Consider the following 27,327-nt stretch of genomic DNA (forward strand, 5'->3'; position numbering starts at 1 on the left):
GCTAACTATACTATCGAAGCATTACACAGGGACTCAACCTCTCACACAGTTTAATAATGGCGTACCAATACTTCCATTAAGGTAAAAGTAGACTTAATACTCGGGTAGAATATATAGTTCTGGCGTACAAAGGGGCTTGGAAACTACTGCTTTGGCCCGGAAGACAGGCTGCCCAGCATAGGTAAAACGACGGGGTCCCTAAGCGGCCTGTTGTCCAAACCTGGAGTTCAATCAATAAGTAGCGTACTATAGTTAATTTAAATTTCCTATCAGTAGCATAAATAGTACAAAAATTTGTATTCGTTCATGTAGATGAAATAAACAAAATCAGCACGTTTTGTCAAGCCAAAAAGAGTATTAGCATTGATACAGTAGCAATCATAAAGGCTGTCTTAATTTGACTAGCGGCATTGCAGCCGTCTCTGTCTTGGCAGTAGCAGACTTCGTGGTAGACACCTTGATCATCAAACCAATAGCGGCAACCTTTTGCCACTCCTGCAAATAAAATTACTTTCTTCACAAGTAGCCGGAACTGGCATTGTTAAGTAGGTGCAGATACCCCATTGCTTTATCGTCACTTGAGCTATGTCATCGGAGCATCGTGGGTTATTTATTTTAGAAAAATTGGAGACTTGCCTACCGTAGTCAGTTCTTGCGGCACAGCGTCGAGTAATTTTGATCCAACTGAACCAACCCGTGCTTTCCTGGTAGATTTTAATGCAGAAGGTGCCTGGAACACGTGCCTGGAAACTTCCGCAGTCCACCAGTGCATTCAGTCGTGGCTCAAATCGACGACTCGCTGGACATGTGTCGTCCTCGTTGCTGTCGCATTGGTAGCACAGAATACCGCAGCCTAAAAGGTATGTGGACGTCCAAATTAGCTTGTGATAGTTTGAAAGGAGGCAGAACTGCGGGAAGAACCATTAGGGCGGAAGAAAAGCTGTTCCGTGTGCCTCTGATCGCATTCTTTTCTTGGTTAGGGCCGGAGTATGATGAAGTCAATAAAGAGAGCATGCACCGCCTCCAAAGGGGTTCTATGTCTGTCTTTTTAAACTGCACTGTTGAGTTGAGATTTCACAATATAACCATATAAATGGTAAGAGAGTAGAATTTCGCCAGACACTAAATAGTACGAGCGGAAGCTGTGAGTAGGAGACATAAAATTATTCTCCGCGGCTTCCGTGATCCGAATTAAAATTGGGGGTTTTATTTCTGCAGTCATTTGTGGTCCATCTTAAATGGTGAAAATGGCTAAGGAAGCATGGTGAATGTAAAGCGTTTGAGTGTTCGACAGGCATGAAGAGGACCGGGTTTAGCTTAAAAAAATGAGCCACTGGGAAGAGATTGTTTATTAATTTCTATGCGATTATAATCGCCTTTTTAAATCACCTTTTACTAAGCGAAAAAACATGCTATCGGTTATGTCCAATGATCTATGCACCATCCCACTCCTCCAAGGGACGCACCACTACAGTCTCAGGAGGATGTACTTACCTCGCCTGTGGTGGGTTGTGGACGAAATAATTTACTCGTTTAAGGCCGAACAGGTACGGACACTCGGGTGCGAGACATTTCAATTCTGGATAAGAAACATTCCTTCGGGGGTATCCATGACCAGTGAAATAGTTGAGAGAAGGCTCTGTTCATAGAGGACCCCACCCATCATACCACACTTTAGGATGGACGAAAGGAATATACTACTCCACCTCATCCTGCAAATTCCCCAGATGATACTTCTCCGAGCAATAAAAGAGATGATCAGAAAATGGTGGTGAAGTGGAAATCGGGTACGGCCAAGGCGAAGTTAGTTGCCTTTATGGATAATACGGCCTATAACAGCGATCTTCGCAAATATACGTCCCCTGGAAGAGGACTATAGACTTACAAAGGAAGATTAAGAGGATTTCTTCAGTTAATTTTTATAATGAATCTGTTTGGTTACCGTCTATGTTTGATCCACGTCGTGGAAGTGAATCCGACATGTACAGATAACTTATTATGTGGGATTAAAATCTGTTGCCAGTAACACCTTGAAAACCGCTGCGTACCAGGAGGAGCCGCGAATATTTGATACGAATCGCTACAAGTGCTGCTAAATGCTTAGTTCCAGAGTTTATCCCTTAGAGCGGACGCAGACCATGCTCTTACAGCGCTCTAGCTCATTTAAAAAGTGGCCTAGTACATTATTCTTATAAGAAATGAACGGTTGATGCAAAAATAGAGCACATTGCAGAACAAAATACTATTTGCTTCCAGACAATGGCGTGCCGCCATGGCGTTGACGTCACCGCCCATACCCGATTCAGTATTCATCCCTTCTCTCCTGTGACCACCAGCAGAAAACCCGTAAATTTAGCGCTGAATTTACATTAAAGATGCTTGGTTTTCTAATTACTGTACATCTAGGTTGCAAGATCAGAAGAAAGTCCTAGCCACCGACTAGTTTGGTAAGATTCCCTGTTAATGAAGTGTCATTGAATCTAAGACGGAATGTGGCAGGAATTTTCTTAGTTAAAATGAACATCCCAAATCAGTACTGAAAGGGGGCACTTTCCTCTCGCAACGCAGATGGAAACGCAGCTCCGCAAGCATGCACAAAAAACAACCTAGACGGAATGTGGGAGCATGAACAAGATGCAAAAGTCATGGCCACAGCTGACCCAGTGCGATTAAATGGTTGTAACGTACCTTTTTGAATGAGGACAGTCAGCAGTGCTAACGAGGCAAAAGCAGCTTGCATTCCGGGTGAAGCCCCACTACCACTACCACCACCCAGTGTACCATACTAACCTCAATGTGACAAAGGAGATTTGTTTACTACCGTCGGAACCTTAACAGTCATTGGTCCATCTCGTCATTGTTTAGCGGGTGGTTCAATAGTGTCCCAGTCAAAATAGCGGTTGGCATATCAGTATGATTCCTTTCAATTAAAAGATCAGCTTTAAAATTTTGGAATGGATTTACGAAGAATCTGGAGTTCTTTTCAATCGCGTTTTACAGCGCGGTGTACCTCCATTGGCCACTTTCATTCCAATGCGGAACTTCTACTTCTCAGGTTATATCTGGTATAGGACTTCATGCTTAAACTCGCTACGGAAGCATGGTTGAGGTGAAGGGCCTTAATTTCCTGTGTGACTCTTAGATTTGTGAGCTGGTAACCTTGGTGCCAAAGCCGCGTAGAATAGACGAATAGACGCTTCCTTGTGTTTCCTTAGGATCTCATTAACTTTCCCTTCATGCCTTTTTTTGGCATCAGGAAGAAACTTTGAGGCCAACTGAGGAGCACAATGTCGTCTCGTTCAATGGGACGACTCTGGTAGCGTCATCGGCTGTTTTATCCCGAATACTACCATTTACCATCTCATAAAGACTTGCAATACCTTCAAGAGTAGCACAGAAAAGGTGAATATAGCTTAATCAACAATTTTGCTGCCTATTCTGCCTTTGTTACTGATACAGGAGCCAAGTCATAGTACCAACCATAAAGGAACCATTCACAATAATTGCAGATGCTAGCAGACGGGAGGTGGAAATGGCATACGAATTGCCACTTGATGTCGCAAAAGCTACTTCCAAACGACCTATATGTCGGGAATTGTTTGCTACCATAGCATAAAATGTAGTTTGTATTATTTTTCTCTTCTATACCCTAGGATTTTAATACAGTAATGATCTGGTATACGTAACCATTTTACGCGAACGATAACCCTCCCTTCCGCAGCTAATTCACCATGGAGCTACTTGGGACAGCATCCTGGCTGTAAAATTAAGAGCAATACTTTAGTACACGCGCGCACTACAATTGAAGCGACCATCAAGGTTTGTGCAACTTCGTCAGCTACACTTGTGCCCACATTAACCCCAACTTACTGAATAGCCAAGGAATCATTTGTTGCCCATTCTTTTCCGAACGAAACAAGCCCCACTTCAACTCACTTTGTACTTCAAGGTACAAACGCACGGAGCCAAGTCATATGGTAAGCAAGCGAACGTGTGCCACCGCGACAATCGCACCTCACCGATCCCAGCCAGACATCGGACACCCAACATGCATTTCGTTAAGTTGAAGCTGAAACCCAGACTGCATCCCTACCTGGTTGACCAATATTTATTGCTACTGACCTAAATAAGTAAAATTGTCATGCACTGCACCAATGTAAGGTTACCCAGATTCCCATGACTGCAGCGTTCTTGACACGGCAATAGGGTTACCGCTGAATTGCCTTGATGGATCCAAATTTCATGACCCAGGAAATCCACAAAGCGGTAACATTTAAAAAGAGGGTGAAAAATAACGCCTAACGGAGCTTTATATAGTGTCGAAGTGCAGGGACGGATGGAGGGAAAAGCATAAACACAGTGCCTTTAGGGGATGGTGGCTAGGTAATCCTTGATCTCAGAGGGCTGCAGAACGCGGAAACACGTGTCATTGCACACAGCGATCTCGATGTTGCTCTCCGTCATCTGACCCTCGAAGCTCTCCTTCAATGTGAGAATGGCTGCGTGCACCGCATCTTCCAACTCCAACTTGTCGTTGTACCTGACCGGAATAAAAAACAAAAAGCACAGACTAGGTCAAAATCTGGTTTATTAATTGAAAAAGAAAGAAACCACAACTCCCGAGCAGTAAATGTGTGCACCAATTTTCGCCCTACCCTGACAAGGAAAAACCAATTACATGGTAGTAAAATACGGTGATTGAATAACCCTATAATCATACCTTAAAGTAAACAAGAATTAATTTTCTTCCTCTACAAATGAAAACCTGTTTTGTTTAGCACACCGACATCAAAGAGAATTTCACTCTGCCGCCGCAAAACAAACACAAGGACAAAGAGCACCACCTAACCGACAAACCACAAAGAATTTTGCATTATCCTGGTTCCAAATGATGAGCATGACTGGCACATCTAGAGTATTTCTTGACTAACAAAATCCGAGATTTTCAACCTACCGCTTCTCGAGGAAATTTTTGCCATTCAACGAGTTTTTACCCAGTGCAGTGGCTTTCCAAGGGAAGTAAGTGCCCTAAGCGGAAAAAATACATATTTTAAGGTAAAATTACCCAGATGAAAATAGGATTTTGTTGATCATATTGTAAGCAAAAAATTCAGAGGTTTGAAGTTTTCTTGCTTGGTTCATTTAGAAATTCTTTCAACAATTAGAACTCACGGAAGGGTCGCATTGATAGAGATAGGCTCGATCGGAATTGTGATCCCAACCAGCAATGAGTAATGAGACACCAAATGGTCGTACACCCCTACAAAGTGGAAATCGTACAGATGTCAAAAACAGTTAATGACTTAAAAATACCCATCAGTAGAAAGTTTAGGCTTTTCAGCCGCATTGCTTGCATGCTGGAAAAAGGAACAGCGCATGTTTTACCACGGTAAACTTTGTGGACTACTTACTACTGGAAGGAGGCAAACAAAATGATTGAAAAAGCTCTAGTCGTAAAAGAAGTAAACTGATCGTTAACCAACAATGAAATTAACATACCCTGACTGGGTGTATTCTTGCATGACAGCAGCAATGCGGGTAACTAGTTGCTCGGGAGAAATGGACTCATCATAAGCTAGCTGATAAGCCTGTGCGCATTTCCGAGCTTGTTTAACAAGAACCCTGTAATCTGGAGACAAGCCACTGTACACCATTCCCACGGAGTTGGTTATGGGTTCAATGCGGGAGATTGAAGATTCATCAATCAACTCAGAATTGAACTTCTTTTCGACAGCTAACACAACGCCGTTAGAAGCACGGATGCCAACGGATGGAGCACCGCATTCAGCGGCTTTTAATGCATATTCAATTTGGAGCAGTTTTCCAGATGGGCTAAAAATGAGAAAAGTAGCTACAAAACTCACCTGAATGTCGTTAGAGAAAAGCTGTACCGCTCCGTCATGACTAATCCAACGGACTATAGGGACCCTGCCTCAAAAATGGCGGTTAAGAAAACACAGAGTCAAACAAAATAAATTGTCCTTATAGAAAGTCAAGCTAATAGCACAATTTTAGCAAGCTTTGGCAAAAAAATGAGACTTTAAAATTTAAAATGGCCGGCACAAGTCCTTAAATTGCAAAAGTTTTAATTTAATTTTTAAGGTTGTATTATTTAATTCAAGTACTTGGATCAAGTATTTTTAAAGAGTTAGTGTAACCATATGCTATACAGTTTTGTACTAACTTAATTTTTTATTACGTCAAAAAAGTCGTGCTGTATGAGCCGGAAAGGCATTTTTTGTTTGCAGGACAGTCTAGTGTAATACTTATGTTGTTTTAATGTGCCTTTCAGGGGGGAGGCAAGCAGGAAATTCGAACCTTGTTACCGGATCGTCCTCTCCCTTACCCTGTGACTGCGGCTCCCCTCCTTCTTGAATATTGTATTTTCCCTATCCATCTTGTCACCTTTAATAAAGATGTCCAAAGCAAATCAACCTGGCTTGTCTAGGAACGCTAGGAATTGGGAAGCGGAGACCGAGGAGCCTCGCTCCACACTAGGGTCTACTGGAATTGGCCATGGCTATGTCGCCTGGAGGAAATACAATTGCGAAGACTTTAGTGCTTAAAACTGAGAGTAAAACTAATGATAAAATCTTAAAGCCTGCTTGACTTAACGTTTTGATTGCAAAGACACCTAAGGCTTCACCAATGCTATTCTTCTGGGCGGCATGGTCTCCGGTCCACACCAGTAGCGGATCAGAGTCTTTGTTCGTTGGCAATGCATTTTCTTTCGACTTCATACAAGACCTGGGGTGCCAGAAAACGATCACATTGCTGTGATAGTTCTAGCAGATTTAACTACTTCAAACAACGTGGACCGAATTCGGTTGTATTCCGAGCCTACAAATTTTTCCCACCTTCAGAAAATTTCATTTGATTCCTGTCAGACTTCGATTCAATAATATATATTAAGCGAAAAGTCCCCAAATTTATCTAAGCAGCACTTTTAGATTGTTGAGATATAGTTTGGCGGTAGTTTACGTGCTATTAACTAACATATCCAGGATTTGTTTATATCCCTTTTTGACTAAATAATTTGAAAGTTTTAGCACTCTTAAGCTTATTTGCACAAAAGTCCCTTAAACACCAATGATATTAATTGCTCATGACAAAAAAACTGGTTTTTATTTAACCACGGTAGGGGCTTGATTGTCAACTAAGTAGTAAAAACACAAAAACACCCGCAAGGAGAAACCATATGCAATGATGGCTTTTGAAATCCCCTCGCCTTACCTTATTTTAAATTGCCTTGGCCAGGAGTTTTAATGTCAACTTCAGTGTCACGCACGCTGTTCCATTTGTTGGTCGGCAGCAGCCACCGCATGATCATTTGCCATACCGCTGCTGCTATGCTGTACCTGTACACTCTAATGCAGACCATCCTCAGCGTCTGCATCGGCGTGCCCTTGGCCTTTTTAGGTGTAGGGGCCAATAGCTTCAAACTCTACCTCTTCTACCACGACGGAGTTACTTCTCAAGCCACCCGCCTCCTCCTTACCAGCGTCTCCACCCCGTAAATCGCTTTCCTCTTCCCCATACGGTTTGACAGCCACCGATTCTAGCCAAACTTCCCACCTGCAATAAAATTTGAGTACAAGCCAATTCTCTGAAAGCGGAAACTACAAAAGTCGATCTCATTGGAAGGTGTTTTAAGGAATCTGCAATTCAAGTAGATGTTTGACCACCAATCGTGACTTTCTTGCAACCCATATCATGAAATGGTAGCCGAATCTCAGACCTTCTTTCATTTCCGCTCCTAAATGCACATGCAGCCAGATTAAGTGGCATTGTAATGACAAGTGTGGAGCGACCAGACTCGGGCGGCTGTTTTTCTTATTGACCGAATTCTCTTTAGTTTACTTTCCCTTTTATTCCCTTGCTATAAAAAATAACCCAGACCGCACCCTTAATACAAAGGTGAGCACAGAAACCACTCGTGCTTACCTATACCATTAGCTGGGAAATATCGTTTCCCTTTTTATTAAAGAGGAAAAGAAAAATGAGAAGACTTCTTACCCCTTGTTTGGTGTAGACGGCAAGAAGCCTCGATCCCATTGGATTGAGCTAAATCATCGGACTTCCATGTGATGAGCTATCTTATAGCTTGACCATAAATAATAAAAGGCTAATACTGTCCTTCTTTACGTCCTATCGGTTGAGCCGCCCTTACAGATCATGCTACTGACCTCAGCTTCTCTACGTTGGTCAGATGGATACCACTCTTAGTAGAAAGCGGTAATACCTTTCATTCCCATTTTGGTAAAAGGACCACTTAGGGGCTCCGCCACTTTGAGTCCCGTTGGACGACCTGACCTCTGAGACATGCCAGTAGTCTCCAGCACTGCTGTGAGTCAAAAATACATATTCTGCCCGAGTTTTATGTCTTCTTTCGTTCCCAGGGATGATTTTGAGCGCTGCATTTAGCAGGTCGTCGGCAAGGGTCATTTGTAGAGGAGACGCTGACACAAAATGATAATAAAAGTAAGCCGGTCCGGAAACAAAGGTTAAAATAGCACTTTCCACATGTAGACGTCATGAGTGGACATGACTGACATGTCTTGATCATATTATTAACAGAAATTTCATCCCAAATCCTGCCGTTGAATTAGTTTAATAGAACTTTTTATCCCAATCATTGCCATTATTGCCTCAGCCAGCCATGGGAAGGCCAATTTGATTCATTAGAGTGTGACATTCACGGATCTTCATATGCTTCAAACCCTTTTAAAAAAGCACATAAATATTGTAAGAGCGAGGGACTTTAATCTCGCATCAGTCATTTGAGCTTTCGACATCTCTCACATCGAAATGCATTAGTATGGTGTTTTGTGCAGAGCATCTTCACCAGGATTGCCAGACATCTCGATGAGTGTCCCACATGCACAAAAATATAAGTGACGGAATTAAGAAGAGAGCAGAAATCTGTCACCGCCGCCAGTCCATCTACCAGTCCCCTCATGACTTGCGTTAACTGTTTGCCTGAGTGGACCAAGTAAAAGAGGAGAATCGTCGTCGGCACCGTAGGCAAAGAGAGGAAGAAAAATATCACCAAAATCGTCTTCAAATTTCTCAAAACACGCGTCTGTTTGATTGGTACCTTGGTGCCTAGCCTGCCTCTCTCCAGACTCCATCGCTTCACCAACACGGCAGTCGTCATTGATGTGCAAATCATCACACACTCAGGTAGAAGAGCCAGGAGAATGCAATCCACCAAAAGATGACTCAAGTAGACTGATCAAAGCAAGGTTTAGGGATATTGCCGCCACTTCATCATGTAGGTTGTAGATCAGACTGGGGAGACGCATGAGACAAGCAAACTTGACAATCGAGGCAACTGCAAGTGACAATTTTGCGCGACCAGATGTGCCTAAACTCCAGCGGCTTCACAGTATGCAGAAGGCCTTCGGTAGCCATGAGTACGATGAGCCAGCTACGAATCAGCTCGAGGATGTTGAGGAAATAGAAGAGGAGAGCAGGGAAAATAAGACAGGTAAAAGTTTTAAAGTAGAAAAACTTCAGAGCAGGTGGGAAGTTTGGCTAGAATCGGTGGCTGTCAAACCGTATGGGAACCAATTCTTAATAACACCAGGAATGCTGTGCCATGAGAGTCCACAAATTTATTGAACTCTGACTATCATATTATGGGGGTTTCCACTTCATTTTGATAGAATGGGGATGAAAATGTACCTTACCGCCTTTCTTACTCCTTTTCACCCTAAGAGCATGGTAGTTGATGTGTCCATGTATTCCGTACTTAAGGAGGCCTAATAACTGTCATCTGTGAAGCTGTTGAATGACAGATAGGTAAAGCATTTTGCCTACAAATTAAATCATATGCATTTTTTCTATCTATGTATTTGATGTAAATCACTTTTTTTAATTTAAAGTAGTAATTGACTTAGAAGACTTTCTCTTGACCAGCTTTAAAGGTTCTTCTGGCCTACATGCGACGATAAATTACACATCAGGTCTTTTTTAAAAGCTCCATTAATAATTAACCAATACAGCAATTTTATAAACCACAGCAACTAGTAGCTATTCATTAGCAAGCAATCGACTAGACACTCGTTTATTTCCTGCCTCCGACTCGGTCACATTCGCTGTCCCTCATTCGATTAGTTACTTTCAAGGACTTCTGGAAGCGTGATTATTGATTCGCTCTCATGAGGCGCGAGTTTATGAAAGAGGTAAAAAGAATAATTTAAAAACTGAGGGCCGTGAGACAAAAAAATACATGATCGTCTAAGCAATGGCATGCTGTCGACAAAATAACAAGGCTGCCTACATCTATGCCAGTCTCCCAGTTGTCCGAGGAAACGGAGGCGCGTAAGTGAGGCAATGACAACGCATTCCAAGCGCTGTCTACAATGAATAAAATATCATTATTAAACTTTATGCATATTCGGTTATTCAGAAACCCCGTCGTCACTCTGATAGACGGAAATGAGGAAGATGATGCAGGCAGAAATTTGTCTCTTCCAAGAAGTGTGAAACGACGATGGAAGGATGGCAAATCAGTCGAAATTAATTTGCTTCGAACTCGGCCTAAATTTGGTGATGCCCCGAGCACCGATGATCGAGGTGTGTGGTTATGGTGTACTACTTAAATCCGCTCCGAAGAAATTCGTTGCTCACTAAATGCGAGTTGGGTTAGTGGAAGACCACCGAACCCCCGCCACTGGCCGGACCCGTAATTTTATCGACCATCTTCAGTATAGACCTCAATTTTTCTCTTTTTTGATAATTTTTTTGTAACTCATGATACGGATTTGCTATTTTATATGGTATGTTCCTATGATTTTCTCAAAAATATCATTACCTCTCTGAATTCTGATACCTATGTCCTTCTTTGATAGATCCCTCAAGTGATGTGAAAGAGTCCCTCCTCGTTTCATCAAATATTTGATTAGCTTCTCCTTGCTAATAAGGTAAATTAACCATACCGCTCCCAGATCTCGTCGACCGTACTACAAGTCGAATGTTCCTAAGCTCTTTGGTTCTGAGAACAGTTGGTGATATTATAAAGATTTCCTTAAGTCGGACCAATGAAGTCACTGGCAATGTGTTTGTCACACACAGAGGGACATTTTGCAGCTAAACCTAAAACCGCGTCCTATTGCTACAGTGGTGGAGGCGAATGGGAGGATATCCATCCCCACGCAAACTGGTCTCTACCTGTTTGAAATTTCGGATGTTGTCGAAACTGACGACTATGGGATTCAGACGGAGCAGTTTATTGATAGACCAATCACACCTGTGATTGAATTCGCCAAAACCGGGATTGATATTGCCATCCAGACTGAACCATGGGAGGTAGGTTATTTGTCCGTGAATCCTTATAGAATTGATGATCTAATTTACGTCTCGGGTAACCTAAAAAGTGACTTATCCAAGACATGCCATTAATAAATGGCAATATCAGCCTAGTTCTTAATGGATAACTCTAATTTACAGTCTTCTTCTTGTCACCTCTTAGCTCTTCGATTTCTACACTGAAGCGGTACCCATGTTAGAAGTACTGCTGAACAGGATCATGGAGCAGTCGTTGATGGAGGTGATGGAAGAGGAGGAGTTGGCTGAGATTCGTGCCAAGCAGGCTGCCTTTGAAGAAGTACGGGATGCTGAGCTTGCAGAAGTTGAACGACTAGAGGAGCTTAATCGACGTCGAAGGTTAGCGTGTATCGCGCAGTTATCTATCTGTAAATCATCTCAGAACCGTTCATTTTGGATGCAACCACTTATTCGTAATCTTTTCATCCATTTTAAATTTCTTTACTTCTATTTTATCAATCACTTCTGTTTCCATCACGTTTATACGGTATCAATAGTGTTTTTATTTTGCGGTTTTGTGCGCAGAGAGGAACAGAAGCGAAGGCGGCAGGAGGCTGAGTACGAAGCTCTGATGCGGCGCCAGACAGCCGAGAAGATTGCTGCCCGTAGTTTCATCAAGGCCTACTTGGAACCTCTTTTGCCTAACACCTTCGAAATGCTCGCGGTGCGTGGCTTTTTCTATGACGACGTTCGACTGGGTGAGTGAAGCTTCTGAGCTAAATATTAACAGGATAGAATGATGGCTTTGAAGATTGGATAGCTATATCAGTAGTGAAAGAGGAATAGAACTAGCATCTCGATTTAAGTGTCATTCAACTTTTAGCTGCCAGTGCCCATGTATTAATCGAAACGCCACCACTAAATACTCATCGACAGTTCTACAGTCTAACTTGGTATTTACCCCTTGAAGTACTTTGCATTGTCCAACTCTTTTGCTCTTTTTTTCTCAGAACTTGAAGTTAACCTTATGGATGGCATCGTGGAGAAGGCACTGCACCTGCATTCCCTCGAGTTACGTGGACGAATTGCTGTTGATGGTATCATTAGAGAAGTGAGTTTGTAGTCAATGCTTGTCCAAACTACACTTTAACACCATTCTCCACGGTAGGATAGAGTCATTAGGAGTTCCGCCCTTTACAACAACTTCTGTTTGAAAAGTATTTGACTTCATTTGCATTCATAAATCCCCTCCACCGACAAACTCTTCGAGGTAACCCAACTATTCATCAACACCAATGTTTTCGTCTCCCAGGCAGTCAGACAGCGCCACACGGCATACCGAGAGTTAGGTCGTGAGCTCATAATTGAGGCAATGATGGAGAGAGTTGTGCCAGCACTACGCACTCGCGTCGCCGTGGATTTCATTGAAAGGATGGTTGACTTCTCCATCGACCGGCTGGAGGTAGCCGCGGCTGCATGGAAACGAGTGCTGAAGAACGTAACCAATGCCATTCTGGATGAGATTGTGAATGCGGCGGTGGAGGATACGATGTCTCGAGTGGATGGAACGAATGCTGCTGGGGCAAATTTCATGAATGTAAGCAAAGTGCGCTACCAGCCTATTCTCATTTTTTTACTATGAAATACACGCGCCCATTTCCGTTATCTTTTTGCCTTTGCATGACTTTTAGGCTTATGAATATTAAATGCATTAATCCATGTTTTTTTCTTCTGTGATTATAGGATATTTTGTGAATAGAAGAATAAGAAAACCGTTGAGGAAATTCGGCCAGTGGAACGAATTGACGAATTCGACTAGCGAATATAGTTTGTCAAGTACAAATACCTTTGTATGCCCCAATACGATTGATTCCTACCAAGAATATTGTAGCGTCCCGGGACTCCCTGAAGACGAAAGAAGACAAAATACTCGAGCAGAATATACATTCAGTGCAGAGAAGGTGTCTGGGCTGTTGGCATGGCCCAAAAGGCCAGCCCACCCAGCGAGGTACAAGGAGGCTAATTCAAAGTACAAAAGTGGCGCCTCACCAATGCCAAGGGATAAACCACTATCGTATTACAATATGATTGCTACCAACTTTGCAGGCTAAAACTGATGTTGATTCCCACCTCATAAAATGTCGTGACTTTAAGTAATCCTACTAACTAATTGGTTGGAAAGCGTGAAAATGAGGGCTTGTTTGGAGGTATTAATCACTCATCCAGTGAATCAGTTAGGATATGATTCGCGGTTTTCTTCTGCCTAAGCGAGTTATATATGCAAGTCCAGTGATAGATCCATAGTTATTTCAACTTGTACAGCTTTCGAATCCACTGGATATCGGGACGTAGTGAGGCAAGTCTACCCCTAGGATCGCAATAAGGCACAGTAGCATGACAATAAAATAACCTATGCGTCATTTAAGGTCTAGTAACCCATCCTGAGGGCCGCGGCAGCTGACGAAAGTGCCTTCTGTAGAGATCAAAAGGCTCACATAGTTAAATGCATAAATAAATGACGCATCAGGGTGCTACATAAGTACGATGCATTAAACAGCAAACAGTTGCGCGGGGAAAATTAGTCATTCCTAATGCAATTAGCTACATGAAGTCCGATAATAGAAGTCAAATAGATGGGTGTTTAAGGGCAGCTAGCACGTAAAACTTATTTGTTTGCCCTTTTGAATCCATATACCAGTAATGATGGCTACTTTAAGCACAAATTTAAGCCAAGATTACTTCCAGTGCAACTGAAAAACAATACATTAAAGCATTACTTGGCCTTAAATCTTCTTTTAGTGACCCTTTAAAATACGAACATATAATTTTTAGTCCAAGTTATTATTTATTTAATGAACTACTGTACTTTTTACGGAATACATTTCGGTAAAGTTCTTTATCTTACTCGATTATCAAGAAAACGAGGAGGGGCGCGGGGCTCGTATTTTGCTTTGTGCAGCGTATGATGAGGGCGTTGGGCGAGTGGATTAGTTCAATTATAGATGAACCTGTCACGTATATTGATGAAAGTTGTTTGCTCAAAACGTTGAACAAGTGGTAAGATTATATCATACTTATACCGAATGTCAGCTCACTATGCTTCTCCCCCTCAAATTCTTCAACTGAGAAGATAAAAAATTTCCTCAATGGTTTGTTATCTTGATGTGTATATAATCCTTCAGGAGTTTATAGATTCCCGGTTCATGAGATTGTATGCTGGGATAGGTTATTCGATGATTGTACAGAGTGCGAACTCGTGAGTTCAGTACCATAGTGAACGTTTGAGACTCTTAGGTTGCTTTTTTGATAATAGTTGGAGGAATGCAAACACAATCAGCTAAATATTTTGTCAACGCCGCTCTTGCCCTCGATGATGATGTACAATTTGCAATCTATGCCATAATTCAGGGCCCTATGACTCAAATTGCTAACGAATCGCGAATAACGCGAGAGGATATACTTAAAGTCCTCCAGCTGACGGATCATAAAGTAGAGCACCGTGACCCTTTTCCTGATATTGAACAGGTATTTTCGTCCAAATATTCCCTTTGTTTGGTAATTGTAGCATTATCCTACTTCTTGTTTTCCGTCTGTGCCGTTTTTAGACAACCCCCGTAAAAAATGCTGCGACTTTAGACCATGGAAATGGCGCGAATGCTGAGGATGAAGACATGCGGTCCTTCACTACAAGCACACCTGTTTCCCGTCACAAACAAGTGAGGAGTTCTCGTGACGATGCTACAATCTGTTTCTGCAACGTCTCCTGTTTATTTTGCTGCCAAAATACTGTAGTGATTTTGTTTTTGCTCCCCTAGGATGAATCAAAAAAAAGCCCCCCACGGCCCAGCACATTAGAGGTATCTGAAAGCGTCCAGTTGATGCCACCACCGTCACTTCCACCACCACAACGTCAGCACACGACTTCAAATGCTGATAAGAATCGAGTGCAGCCTCCAATGTCACCTCTGACTCCACTTAAAACTCTGGTCGAGTCTCCACATTGGAACATCAAGGTAATGTAGCGTAATGTTTTTACTATTTGATTTGATTCATCCGTCGTCTTTCTTCGTTCTATGTTTAAGGCTTATTTTGTTGTTTTCACTAGCAGCTTGCCTAATTACTGGTGATTGTCGACCGCTATCGTATTTCTGGGCCTATCTTCTAGGCGATAATAATATGAAGTAATCACGCATAGATATTGCTTCTGTGCGCACTAAAAAAGGTCATCTTGAACATTTTCAGATTGACTGATTCACTAGTAGTCTTGTTTTTTAAGCTCTGAAGTTAGCATAATTGTTTTCTTTTAAAGAGTAGACCTTTTTGTTTTTTATTACGCAATTCAAACAGGTATTGGACTGGGCAGCTGCAAAAAGTACTAATGCTGATAGATATCTTAGTTTGCATAAAATCTATCCCAACACGATTACTCTGTTTTTTCTCCTCAGCAGCCTCTCGAAGAAAGTGGCTCCACCAGTAAGGTAATACCACATTAACGGCGTAGCCTTCTGCGGAATCACCCCTAGCACCTCCCCTCCCTTCCACTTCTGCTTTGGCACAATAACACCAAACTGATGGTCACGCCTTCCTAACTGCCCTCCCCTTTTGTGCGCATGATATTTTTTTTATCGCATGTCCATCAATCTGTGTCGTCCTAGTTTTGGAAACTCGAAATACTCATTGTCTTACTCACCCGTGAAATTGCCGAAGATTCTATGTGCTGCCGTATTTTTGAAGTCGAGTTCGTCTGGTCCTAAATCTGATTTCCATTGCGCCTATTGCATGCACCTCAGCAGGACTCTTCTACAACTTCACCATTCGTGTCCTCTTTGCCAAGCATTAGATTCAAGCAGCTCTTTTTCTTGCCTTATTTTCTTACGGAAATGACTTCAGCGCTTTTTGCCTTGGCTTCGTCTCATGCACTCACCGCGTATTGCTTTGCATTTGAGTTAAAGACGCTAAATACACAAAAGCAGCTAACGATAATTGCATTGGTGTAAACTGACTTTTGGGAACATTATTAGTGATGAGGATCATCGAGTTAATATAACGTTCTTTTGTGGTAAACTGTTCTCACCTAGTGTTCGTTAACCTCGTCTAACTTTTGCCTGTACTTATCTGTTTCCGTCCCGTTGACGTTGCTAGTTGGGTTAAACGATACCATTTGCACATCGTTGAAGTGAAAATTTGCAAGAATCTCTCAGGCCTTGGTTTTCCAGGCCAAATCGGTTTGTCTTTTCACATTCCGAGCAACTGTCTGGGTGGCTGCTTTTCTAAAAATAGGAACCTCTCGTCAGCATATCGCATTAACTTTCAGACGTGCTACTACCGCAGCTTTTGCGCAGACTTTCACGCACTCATTTTTCAAAGCGTTTCATGTTCCGCTTAGGTCCTTTTGAAATAGACGTTGGATTTAAATACGGCAGTTCAGTGCTCGCAATTAAATGTATTTATGCTGCAAATTGGTGCGGTTAATGTGCCTTTAGTATTCACTGCACCGCAATTGGAATGATGGCAGCCTTGTCTTTACCCATCGGCGTACGTAGAACTATCGTTTGTACCGCCAAACATGCGATGGAATCCATAGCATAGTTTGGCATTGCTCAGAAAGTATCATTTGCGATACGATTTCACCTCATCGCTCTTCCATTTTAGCTTGAAGTTGTTATTTTAACTGATTGTTCCTAGACATCCCACCCAAAAGCATGCTTCCACACATGTCACTGCCTCGCTTTGGATTCGCACCAAACTCCTGCTGACCGTGTGATTTGCTTGCTTGTTTAATTTGACACCTCTTCTCTCAACACATGAGAGAGCAGACTTCCTTGATCCTTTAGATTGTTTCGATTTTAGGTACATACTGTCTATCTTCCGACCTATTGCTTGAAGATGACTTGCGTCTGCCTGGCTTAAGCGAGAACCGATAGCTTTATTTTTGTAACAAACACCTGCACTAGAAGTGGAATGATGTCGAAAACATCATTTGTGAATCAGTAATAAACTCTTTTTCACAGCTGATGGTAGCAAAGACAAGTTTTCCCCTCCGTCGGCTCTTGAGTTTTGTGAGCTTACGCCATTACTAATGTGTTCTGCCATCATCTGCATTATTGAAAAACGTACTGAGCGTTTTTTGTGCATGACCAGAGCGGTTTGCCTACCTCTATCATCTCTTGCGCACTTTTCCACTCATTTCTTCAAGTTGCCACTGCGAAAACAGGTGGCATAGTCCTAGGGTTTTTTAAAGTGGACCCGGCAAAGCGTTTTTGAAACTCGATCATTTCTCTAAAATATGTTTTTGACGAAATATTATCACTTTTTCATCCTCCCCTCATTTAACGTAACAGTAGTTCCTGGTTTGCAGTAGGAATCAAATTTCTGTCCTGATGGCATGAACTGGCGCCTCCTTTGGTTGTGAGTGTAACATTCTGATGCTTTGGGTTCTTGTTACATCACATTCTTTTGATCATCCACCCAATCCACCAACTACCCCCTAAGCTGATAAATTTGTCGGTCTAAACGACATATCTTTATCGACTCTCCGTATTGAGGAAACATGTATGCCAACTACTAGTTTTGTGCACATCTGCCTTGGTCCAAAATTTTCTCCACCTAGAGTGATGGCCCATCCCTTTACGGCCTGTTATTGGCGGTGATAATCTTTCTCCTCATCTATTGCGAGTTAGCAGTATAACTCAGGCAGCTTGAGTCCTCAATTACTCTTTTCTGATTTAAGGAATGATCTACCCCTTCCATAGCTTGGCATCTCAATCTCCTCTCCCCATCATGAAAGTGATTTGCACAACCCTTAGGCTCTCTATCCTCTCCTCCTCCATCAAACTGTACCTCTCGCTACAAATAGATGCGTCTCCACGAAGCGGAGCAGCGAGCGCGCACATTGGAGCTGGAGGTGGGTCGAGTGGAAGCGGAACGAGAGGATGCGGAGGCGGTGTCAAGAGAGTTGCGCCACCAGCTATCTGACAGCCTCAAACGTGCCCAATCGGCCGAGACGGAGGTCGTGCGACTGCGACGGGAGGCCCTTCAACTGCGCGACCAACGGGATGAACTAGTTGAGGCCAAAGCGGAGCTGGTTTTGCAGGCGGAACGTGTCAAAACGTGCGTTTTTATAACCTTTCTGCTCTATCTTTTTGAATCTATTTCGGGATCTTCTGCTGCCTTTTCTGTGCCCAATATCCCTCTTGTATGTTAGCTTTCTTACTGTCGAGTGGGGTTGATTTCTGGCAGACTTTTCTTCCTTCGAACATGCGGTGTAGTTTTTTTCAAATCAGCGTATCGTTGTAAAAAGCTGGGCTTATTCTCAACTTCTGGACTTTTCTTATTCTCGAGTTTTGACACCTAGCTTCGCACACTTGTCTCCTTCTTTGAAAGATTAGGGCGGAATTTGTTTCTTTTCCTATTTGGGTTTGCTAGTTTGTTTTAGATTTCTCGTATGATAAATGGTCTGGAAATGTTTATGAAACTCATTTTTAATGCGCATCACCTGAGTTGCCTTAGTCCTTGTTGAAGAGGAGATGAGTGCTCCAGAAATAATTGGTTTAAGTGGAGGTACTTTAGCATCATATCCATCCTTCTTTCTGTATTATATTAACAACCATAGCACCGATTTCCTGCTCACTGGCGAATTTCAGTCGGCCCTACTTCTGATTACTGATTCTTATTACAAATAAAATGATAAATTTTGGTGCTTATTTGGTAGACTTGTTTCATTAAGGGACCTTTAAATTTAGTGAACTAGACATCTTTAATCCGATCACTTCAGGCAAGCTATATGTTCGTCCACTGTGCGGCGGTGACTTTTGTTCCACGGGAATTCCTTTGGACTGTCCTGTTTTTTTTCACCGTATTGTCCTTGTTTCGCGGTGAGTTGACCCGCGAAACGTCATAGTAGCACGTCGATGTGCTGTCGCTGGCTGACCATAATCCAGTAAATACGGCTTCATAGGCTGCGTGTTACCTTTAAAGTGATATTTGTATACTTAAGTGACACTTTCCTGTCTCTGCCACTTCTTTGAATCGCCTCGCATCAGGAAAATGGGCGGTGAATCATGGGACGATTTCACATGAAGCATATAAGCCGCGCCATTGGTAGAATCTGGGAGGAAAATGCGTTCTCTTGTTTTGATAAATGCTTTGTCCGTAAATCAATCTAAAGTCATTAAATTGTCCAATTTCTTGGTTGCCGTTCTCGAATAGGGAGCTATTGGCGCGAAACGTTCATTAAGTCTTAGAAATGAAGGTTTGACGTCGTATTGAACCTCCCTAGATGATCCTGGATATCATAACGATCATGGCTTTCGAATCCATGCTTCTGTCGCTTACGATCCTGGTCTTATCCTTTCACTCCTCTCCAAAGGTTGGAAGAACGATTGGCAGAGTCTCAGGCCTCCGTGTCGCATGTTCGGGAGTTGGAGAATACTGTAAAGGAGTTCGAGCGTCAGCTGAATGACAGAGACTCTAGGGTAATTCTTATAATTTTTAATTTATACAAATTCATATATCCATTCACTTTCTGGCATGACACTAAAATTTGGCATATAAAGCCGCGGTTGGTTTATATCAGAATATGAACGCTACACAATCGGCCTAGAACCCCCAAAAAGCAGACGAAATAATGTCTATCTGAATGAAGTCCTCCCGCTTATTGGCCTCAGTATACCTTCGTTATGGAAAGCGCAAGTATACCAATATACCAAAGCTCAAATAATGAAGTGACTGTCGTCTCGACAGTAAACCCAATCAGCTAGCTGTGAACACTTCTGCATCCATTTCTACGGAAGCTCATCTTCGATTTCCTTGATCTCAGCCCATTTCTATAGTCCACCTGGTATGTTGATCATTTTCAAGGCTAAAATACCCTGTAGAAATGCAGTTTATCAAACCGACGAATGCATCCTGTGTTACCCAACCATACACTTCGTTTTGTTGATGTTTAGGACTGCTGTCTGCACTTTACTGCAGTTGTCGAATGAGTGCATTGTTGACATAAATTATGGTACCGAGTTACGATTCAGGCAACGATCGTGAATCAAAAATTGCGTTTGAGATCGTCAACTTAGTGAAATTTTCCCCATTCTGGTGTTTTTGGGCATCCCTAGTGTGACGCTTGCTCTGGGCTAGCTTCCGAAATTGCTTTTCCCTGATACCGCGGCACCTTTATTGACTAACCAGCATCTTGAGAGCAAGAACATCAGAATTATTACGACTATTTAGCGTTCGAGTTGCCTTCTGAATGCAGTATAGGATGTCTAGCATGGGCATCACTGTGCTAACCACGTAGTAGCCGAATCAGAGAAAGATGAGAATGAAAAACGAGTGCTGATTTTTTTAACTCAGTTCCTGCAGATTCAAACAGTCCCCTTTTCAGGCACACGTCTTCTCCCTCTCAGATAACGTTGCTGCTGCAGAAGTTGAGTGAAATGAAGAACCGCGAGATGGTTAATGTTGAGGTGGAGACGCTGCGCCTTCGTTTGAAGGACGCCGAGGCTCGGGTAGGTGCAGATTGATTCCTGTCTTCCCTGTATTACTCTTCATGTTCTTTCTGTCGTCTTCAGCTAGCCGAGGAGTTGCGGGACCGCGAGGCACTGGAACGTGACGTACGCAGCCAGCAGTCGGTGGTGCAGCAGATGCAAATTGATCGACGCATTGCGGAGAAACGCTCGCGTAGTCAGCAGCAGTATCAACACCTCGAGAAGATCCAACATTTTGGCAGTGGAGAAAGTACGTTCTCGCCTCTTTCCACGCATTCGTGACAACTTAGCCGTCTGCGTTGTGGTTATTAACGTTCCCCATTGACTATGGTTGTACGCTTGTGTGTCTGTGTACCTTGACCCGCTTAATTTTATTGTCCATCGCGACTTGTTTAGGTAGTCATCTTTGCTTGATCTTGAGTTACGCTATGTCGTTCCATCTCCTGCGATGTACTGTTGTGACGTTCCGTGTGGCGTAGTTTTACGACTTCTATCAATGTACGATATTAGCAGCACAATTGAGAAAATTGACCTCATCTAGAGAGGCGATATTAATTACGTTAGTAGCTCTTTTTGACCTTACTTTTCTTTCAACCCGTTTGCCCTACCAAAGATCCCTAATTTTGTGTGCTTAGCGGGTGGAGGTGGCTTTACCCTCACCGATTTTATCGGATCGAAAATTGCTGTCCTGCCTACAAGACCGTGATGACGTCTGTTTTTCGGATTATTATCACTTGATTAGACCTGGACCTTTCCTGAATTCTGACTTCTGAGGAATCTGTGATGTGTCCTGAAGTCTTCTTACTTTTTAAATTACTTTAGCTTTTGCTTTAAGCCGGAAGGCAGTATGTTTACAGTTAGCGTTACATCTATAAGTGGGTATTGCTATATTTTGACGTAAAAATTGCAAATTTTCCAGTTCCATATTAATTTTTATCAAACCTTTGCTGAATGTTGGTTGTTTTTCTCATAAAGTAGCAAGGGAACTACCAACTTAAAGTACGAAAATACCAATGATGAATGGGCGCCCGTAATTTTTTCCCATTCCATGGAACATTCCAGCGATTTATTACAGCCCTTGTTTCCTCCTCTTCAACCGTTATGCACATCTACGAACGTTTTTAACCATGAAGAAAGCAATAGTTTTTTCCCATGTAATCCTGTCCAAAGTCAGCAAATGTCCTTTGATGGTACTAATTTGTGTACATCGTGGTTACGCAAATATAGGAAGTCGCATAATTTCGCTTACATTAATACCGGTTGTAATGAGCACGTTGGTTGTCGCAGGGCTGTTTGTTTTAGTAGTGCGAATGGAGGGGATAGAAACATGCTAATCGATGTAAGTGTATGTGACCCCATCAGTAGTCCCCGTTTAATGGTCTGATAACCAGCCTCTCCCCCGTTCACGTCGTGGTATTCAGAGACTACTATCCCTATTGTGTCCAACTAAGCGGTAGACCAACTGTTGTTCATGTACTATTAATATCTCGATTCGCGGCATTAGAAACGGGAGAGTCTGTGCAGTCATGCTCCAGCGCATTTTGCGCTGTTCCTTTGCTGATTCATTCACTCCCTCGTCGTACGCACACTCATGCATGCATTCACTCTCCGGCGTGAGTCATTTGTGCGCTCGGGGACCTTCTGTCGTTTCTTCTAGCTTATCTCTGATGGTTTCTCGAATTGCCAAGCCATCCAATTCGTGAGGTCGGGTGTCCTGGGTTTCATGCATCTCAGAGATGGCTTATTATATCACAAACTGTCTTTTTTTCCTACTGTGGATTTCCGAACCCGTTATATCCTTTCGTCTGTTAATGATTTCCAAAAAAGTGGTGGCCTTTATATTATTTTTTTACATTTGCGAGGGTTAAGGTCAACTCTAAATGGAAAAGTTTTACAGCGTAAAGCCCTAAATCTCTACTCCTACTAGCGGCTTTAAAATTTGACCTCAGTGTGGCGCTCTACCTCACTATGTCAGTGCCCCATCAGGGCTTTCCGTCGGATGGTTGGTGGATGCTAAATTTTCCACTGCCATTCGTCCACTTTCTCACTTCATCATTCTGCTTAACTGTAGAGATATATAAAGACTCTAACTGAATAAATAGAGTGTTTTCTCAATGTGTTTCACGCTCCGAGGCGGATATCCTTCTCCATGACCTGAGTATTTGATTGCGCAGACCAGCGTTGCTATGTACATCCGCGGCAGGGTAAAGCAGAGGTGAGGCCTAGGAACGCTGTCACCTTGGCCCGAAGAATGCGTACTCAGTAACGGATAATTTATAACTGTAAGATTTCAACTTTAATGTCAACTGGTGGTATCGAAATTTAACCCAGGCGAAGCACTTTATCTTGCCTTACAGTACAGGCTGTTTTACAACTTTTGATCCGCGCCTACTCACCTTATTTACATCATGAAGGAGTAAATTCAGAGTTGGATCGTTTACTGATTATATCGGTTCATCTGCTTCATTTCCAGTGTTTGGTCAACACTAATACCTTGTTAAATAGGAGTACGTTTTCTTACTTACTGGAGGTAGTCGGGTATCAGTCCATAAGGTGAGCAATGTTTTCTGTCTCAATGACTGCAGACTGCCTCTTTTTATCTTTTTATTTACAGTTGAAAAATGCCTCCAACTGTAGGTCAACTTGCAGCGCCCCCTTTGACCTACTGCATATAATTAAATGCATGACCTTTTGACATTATTTGAATTCATAAATTGTTAGCCATCCAGTCACATGTAAACATTGGTGCTTCTCGATCTCATCATTACTAACTTCAGAAAACGGGAACACCCGCTTAAAAATGCTTTCGTCGTTTATTAGGGTATAAGACGACTCTTTCCACATGCTGCATTTTGCTGTTAGTTGCTCACCTAAGTGGGAGGAATTGCAACCGGGATCTTTGACACTCTGGAGTCCATGGTACAAGCTGATGTCAAGTCTGTTAAGGCAGCTGCTGAATTGCTATAAAATGTCGAGAATCTAAGGTTCAAATGCATCTGATGCCATTAAAAGTTGACCTTACCGGCCAGGGCTGACGGCTTTGAAGTTTCGAATTCACGCCTATTTGCCTTTCTGTTTGCATCATTGAGGACTGGTTATTACTGGAGTTAGCATTGAGGGTATCGCTGCCACTGGAGCTTAGTGCAAACTAGTGCCACATTTCTGAGGATGTGGTAATGCAGTACGGATACTAATCCGTGAGGCAGCAAACACTAAGTTGATATCCCTTAATTAAGCGAAACATTACACACTGGGATTTTATGCATTCATTGTACGTTTTTTGGGAACCAGACTTGTGATAATCTATGGATACGTTGCCTGGGTTGCACAGCGAATGTAAAGCGAGGTTTTTTTTGCAGTCCTTTTAGCTCTTTGATGATATTCAGATTCGCGTTCTGATTTTTATTTCATTAACAACTTGTCGCAGTTTTTCCCCATTTTTCCAACCTTTTCTTCGTTTCAGTTCTGCAGAATTGAGCTGTCGCATATGATACAATTTATGCCTTAACTGCGAAAATTACTAGAGATTTGTTATCCCTTTATTCGGTAATTTTTGGGCACTTTCTGTCTAAGCTTTCTTAACCTTGACTTCCCAACCATAACAGACCACTTGTTTCGTAAAAGTCTTAATAGTTGTTTTACTAATCAACGTGTTGCCTACGTTTTCCCTTCCTAAATGAGGTTATTTTGTAATAGTTATAACATCACTGGGAGCTTTTAAAATTGAGTTTTTCAGCATTGACCCTGCATGAGCTAACCCCGATGTTCAGCGAACCCATTTCCTCCCTTCAAGTATGTGATTGAGGTGTGGATTGTGCGCGGATGCATGCGTGCCTACCTATGCTTTTATGTCCGTCTCGCTGCCGGATGACTAAGCCCTTGAAGAGTGTCCCCAAGTTTTTTGACATTTTTGTAATGGGGGCCATGCTTGACATTCGAAGTTCACTGGCCACATTCCCCTATTTTTGGGGGTTATTTCCCCTCGATAATGTCCATCCATTTCTTCCTTTTTTGCTGCACTGTGACTCACCGAAACATCTGTCGAGCTAAATGCAGATGAAGGTGGATGGTAGTGGCATTACACGCAGACTGTTCCGCCGAACTCAGTTTTGAGACACTTCTGTTTGCACCACATCTCGAACAGGTCTAAAACTATTGAAAGGGGATCATCTAAGCCTTACCTCCGAGTCACGTTGAGTCGGTGTGGGGTTCAGTTTTGTCCACAATTATTGAGCACCTTCTGTCCTCCAAAGTACATTATTCGGAAGATTAAATCGCTGAGGTATCTTTTGTGTAGTCATATTTTAGACTATTTCGTGCCGGAGGTACCAAAGCTTGAAAGGCTTTAAGTTCATGCCCAAATCGAGCAAGGCTGAGCGAATTCGATTGGTAGTCCGAGGGTTTTGTTTTTATTCTTTGTTCTGTAAACCACTTAACTTTTATTTTAATTTGCTTCCATGCAGTTTCCTTTGCGTTTCGCCTCTTAAGATATTGCAGTTCCTTACTTTTGATAGCCTTCTGAATGATACTCTGTTGTTGAATTGCAGTGTTTTAAATCTGCCTAGACTTCTTACACCGTCTGTCAAGTTTGCTGTTTTGTATCTCACATAGTTGATAAAGTTTCTCAAGAGACGTTTTTTTCGAGTTTGGATAGTTATTTAGGCACAGCTGTGCTTGTTTTTCATCGCAGTGCCTCACTTATTGGGGTTTATCATTTCATCTTTTATCACTGCTTTTTTGGGGCGTCATCAATCTTGCGTTTTTTTTGTCTTTTCACCTTTTTTGGGTCTTGCATCACATTGAGAAGTGATTCCGACACACGGTTTGTACTATGCAATGTCTGGTGCATTTTTTACCATGGAAGATTTTTAGACAGCTATAAAATAGCAGTTTGTAAGCTCTGCTGCAACATCGTACAACTTTCTTCCCCTATTCCCTGGCTAAACATTGCTTCTTCTGATCCTCTTCACAGAAAATAGTACAATTCTGTTATAAGGACCTCTGAGAGTTGTTTTGAAAGTCAGAAACCTGATTTCGAATGGATGAGAGAAGCAGTGAGGAATATTTTTTCTTGCTATGCTTATCACACTCAATTGGGTGCACAGTTCATTTCTAAGTGGCAATGTTATACATCCCCTCTTTAATATTTTCTCATTTACATTTCAGAAATTTTGTTCAACAACAGTTACATAGCTGGAAGATCATGAAACTGCTGAATATTTCGAGAAGCTTGGAGTTTCTAGCTCCGGCTTCCGATATGATAATTCTGTTCATGGCTTGAAAGTGTACTTTATTCAAGTTTACTACCATTCAGGCATGAACACGTCTGCTTGTCATCACTCAATCCGGCCATTCAAGTGGTGGAGATCTCTTACCAAGCAAATTTTATGAGAACGCCATGTTAGAAACCCCTTCGTTCCTTTTAATTTGTTCGTTCCTTTCGGAACCCACTTGTTTAACTACTTTCTGATTGTCGATTGGTCTTTTTTGGATTTATTAGGTTTCATTTGCAAAGAAATTGATGGTAATAAGCAGATTTAACCATGCTGCCAACAATGTCTCGACCGAGTAACTCTTGAAGTTTTAATACGAGCGATGACTAGTGCAGCCACAAAATATACATGAGGCGTTATTAGAACCACGTGCACATTAATTACTGCGGCTATCAGAAGAATGGTCGATTTATTGTATTCTACTGCCTTTTCAGATGCTCCCGTGGAGACCTCCTTCGATGTCAGCATGTCGGCGATCACCACCAACCTCGCACCGATGCCCTCTAATGGGGAGAATCTTGGTTCCGTCTTTCATCGTGAGCTCGAGTCAGCTCGGAGTCAAATTCGCAGCCTTGAAGTGGGTAACTGATTGCCTCTCTCTCACCAACTTATTCTTGTAATTGTGGGGTGCTGAAAACACTGTGGTATGTAGTGGTTTGGCGTTTGCATTCAATTATTTTTTAGCTGGAACTGGTTTGTATGGTTGCTCTTCTCACTGTCCTACGCAGTCTACCACCGACTCACCACGAATTTTACGAGTTATCCCTTAAATCAATGGCATCCCACTGAAAATTCTTTATGCAAACTGTTTTAAAAGCCAAGTATTTGGTCTTGACGAAACAAGAGCTGATAAATTGTTTTCTCGCCGACTGCTACTTAAATTTTCCACCTTCCTCGATCTACGGTAGAACTCGGGGCGCTCTCACATCACTAAATGATCCACTCTTGCTTTAGTTTTTTGAATTCGGAATTTACTCGACATGTGATTGTTTCTTTGTCATCCACTCCATCACTGATCTATCGCAAATAGCATATATAAGCTTGAAAAAAGAATTGTACCGTTTTCTCTCGAGTGGCAGTGGCATCAATGATTAGTGTGGCTGTGCTCTCAGTCATCGTATCGTTTACTGTCTCAAGTCACTTAAAATTTTTATTTTTAGGCTGCTGAAGTACCGCACTTCGTCATACCCCTGCTTTGCGTTGCAAATGCTTTGTAGAATGACTTTGCTGTTTATTTTAATCACACCTCTCTTCTGAATGCTTTTATTACAATTCGTTTTGAATCCGTTTATGCTGGAGAC

The 27,327-nt window shown here is 42.3% G+C and overlaps 3 protein-coding genes across 3 annotated transcripts in view; 1 reads left to right on the forward strand and 2 right to left on the reverse strand. All coding sequences in view use genetic code 11, as the record gives it.

Annotated features, from left to right (window-relative positions):
* Positions 1 to 340: 340 nt before the first annotated feature.
* EGR_05555 (hypothetical protein) lies at positions 341 to 2,740 on the reverse strand (the record flags this gene model as incomplete). The annotated part of the gene is made up of 3 exons (XM_024494804.1): positions 341 to 495; positions 641 to 853; positions 2,689 to 2,740. 3 exons carry the CDS (start codon positions 2,738 to 2,740, stop codon positions 341 to 343), a joined length of 420 nt encoding a protein of 139 aa, XP_024350724.1.
* Positions 2,741 to 4,365: 1,625 nt separating this feature from the next.
* On the reverse strand, positions 4,366 to 5,902 carry EGR_05556 (Proteasome subunit alpha type-2; the record flags this gene model as incomplete). The annotated part of the gene is made up of 5 exons (XM_024494805.1): positions 4,366 to 4,540; positions 4,955 to 5,028; positions 5,173 to 5,260; positions 5,500 to 5,832; positions 5,865 to 5,902. The coding sequence occupies 5 exons, from the start codon at positions 5,900 to 5,902 to the stop codon at positions 4,366 to 4,368; spliced, it is 708 nt and encodes a 235-aa protein (XP_024350725.1).
* A 4,347-nt stretch (positions 5,903 to 10,249) lies between these two features.
* The window catches only part of EGR_05557 (Ras-related GTP-binding protein D), a gene marked incomplete at both ends in the record, with an annotated part of 54,355 nt that continues 37,277 nt past the window's right edge, over positions 10,250 to 27,327 (forward strand). Inside the window, 19 exons of the mRNA XM_024494806.1 lie at positions 10,250 to 10,326; positions 10,415 to 10,581; positions 10,953 to 11,050; positions 11,080 to 11,313; positions 11,477 to 11,670; positions 11,857 to 12,029; positions 12,282 to 12,382; positions 12,584 to 12,868; positions 14,189 to 14,328; positions 14,362 to 14,420; positions 14,454 to 14,527; positions 14,566 to 14,796; positions 14,877 to 14,987; positions 15,087 to 15,284; positions 18,128 to 18,381; positions 19,640 to 19,745; positions 20,673 to 20,774; positions 20,838 to 21,003; positions 26,461 to 26,603. Of these exons, the coding sequence (XP_024350726.1) occupies positions 10,250 to 10,326; positions 10,415 to 10,581; positions 10,953 to 11,050; positions 11,080 to 11,313; positions 11,477 to 11,670; positions 11,857 to 12,029; positions 12,282 to 12,382; positions 12,584 to 12,868; positions 14,189 to 14,328; positions 14,362 to 14,420; positions 14,454 to 14,527; positions 14,566 to 14,796; positions 14,877 to 14,987; positions 15,087 to 15,284; positions 18,128 to 18,381; positions 19,640 to 19,745; positions 20,673 to 20,774; positions 20,838 to 21,003; positions 26,461 to 26,603 (2,913 nt within the window). The remainder of the gene's footprint in view (positions 10,327 to 10,414; positions 10,582 to 10,952; positions 11,051 to 11,079; positions 11,314 to 11,476; positions 11,671 to 11,856; positions 12,030 to 12,281; positions 12,383 to 12,583; positions 12,869 to 14,188; positions 14,329 to 14,361; positions 14,421 to 14,453; positions 14,528 to 14,565; positions 14,797 to 14,876; positions 14,988 to 15,086; positions 15,285 to 18,127; positions 18,382 to 19,639; positions 19,746 to 20,672; positions 20,775 to 20,837; positions 21,004 to 26,460; positions 26,604 to 27,327) is intronic.

The sequence above is a fragment of the Echinococcus granulosus genome, assembly GCF_000524195.1.
Source record: "Echinococcus granulosus chromosome Unknown EG_S00042, whole genome shotgun sequence".
NCBI classification, from domain to species: domain Eukaryota; kingdom Metazoa; phylum Platyhelminthes; class Cestoda; order Cyclophyllidea; family Taeniidae; genus Echinococcus; species Echinococcus granulosus.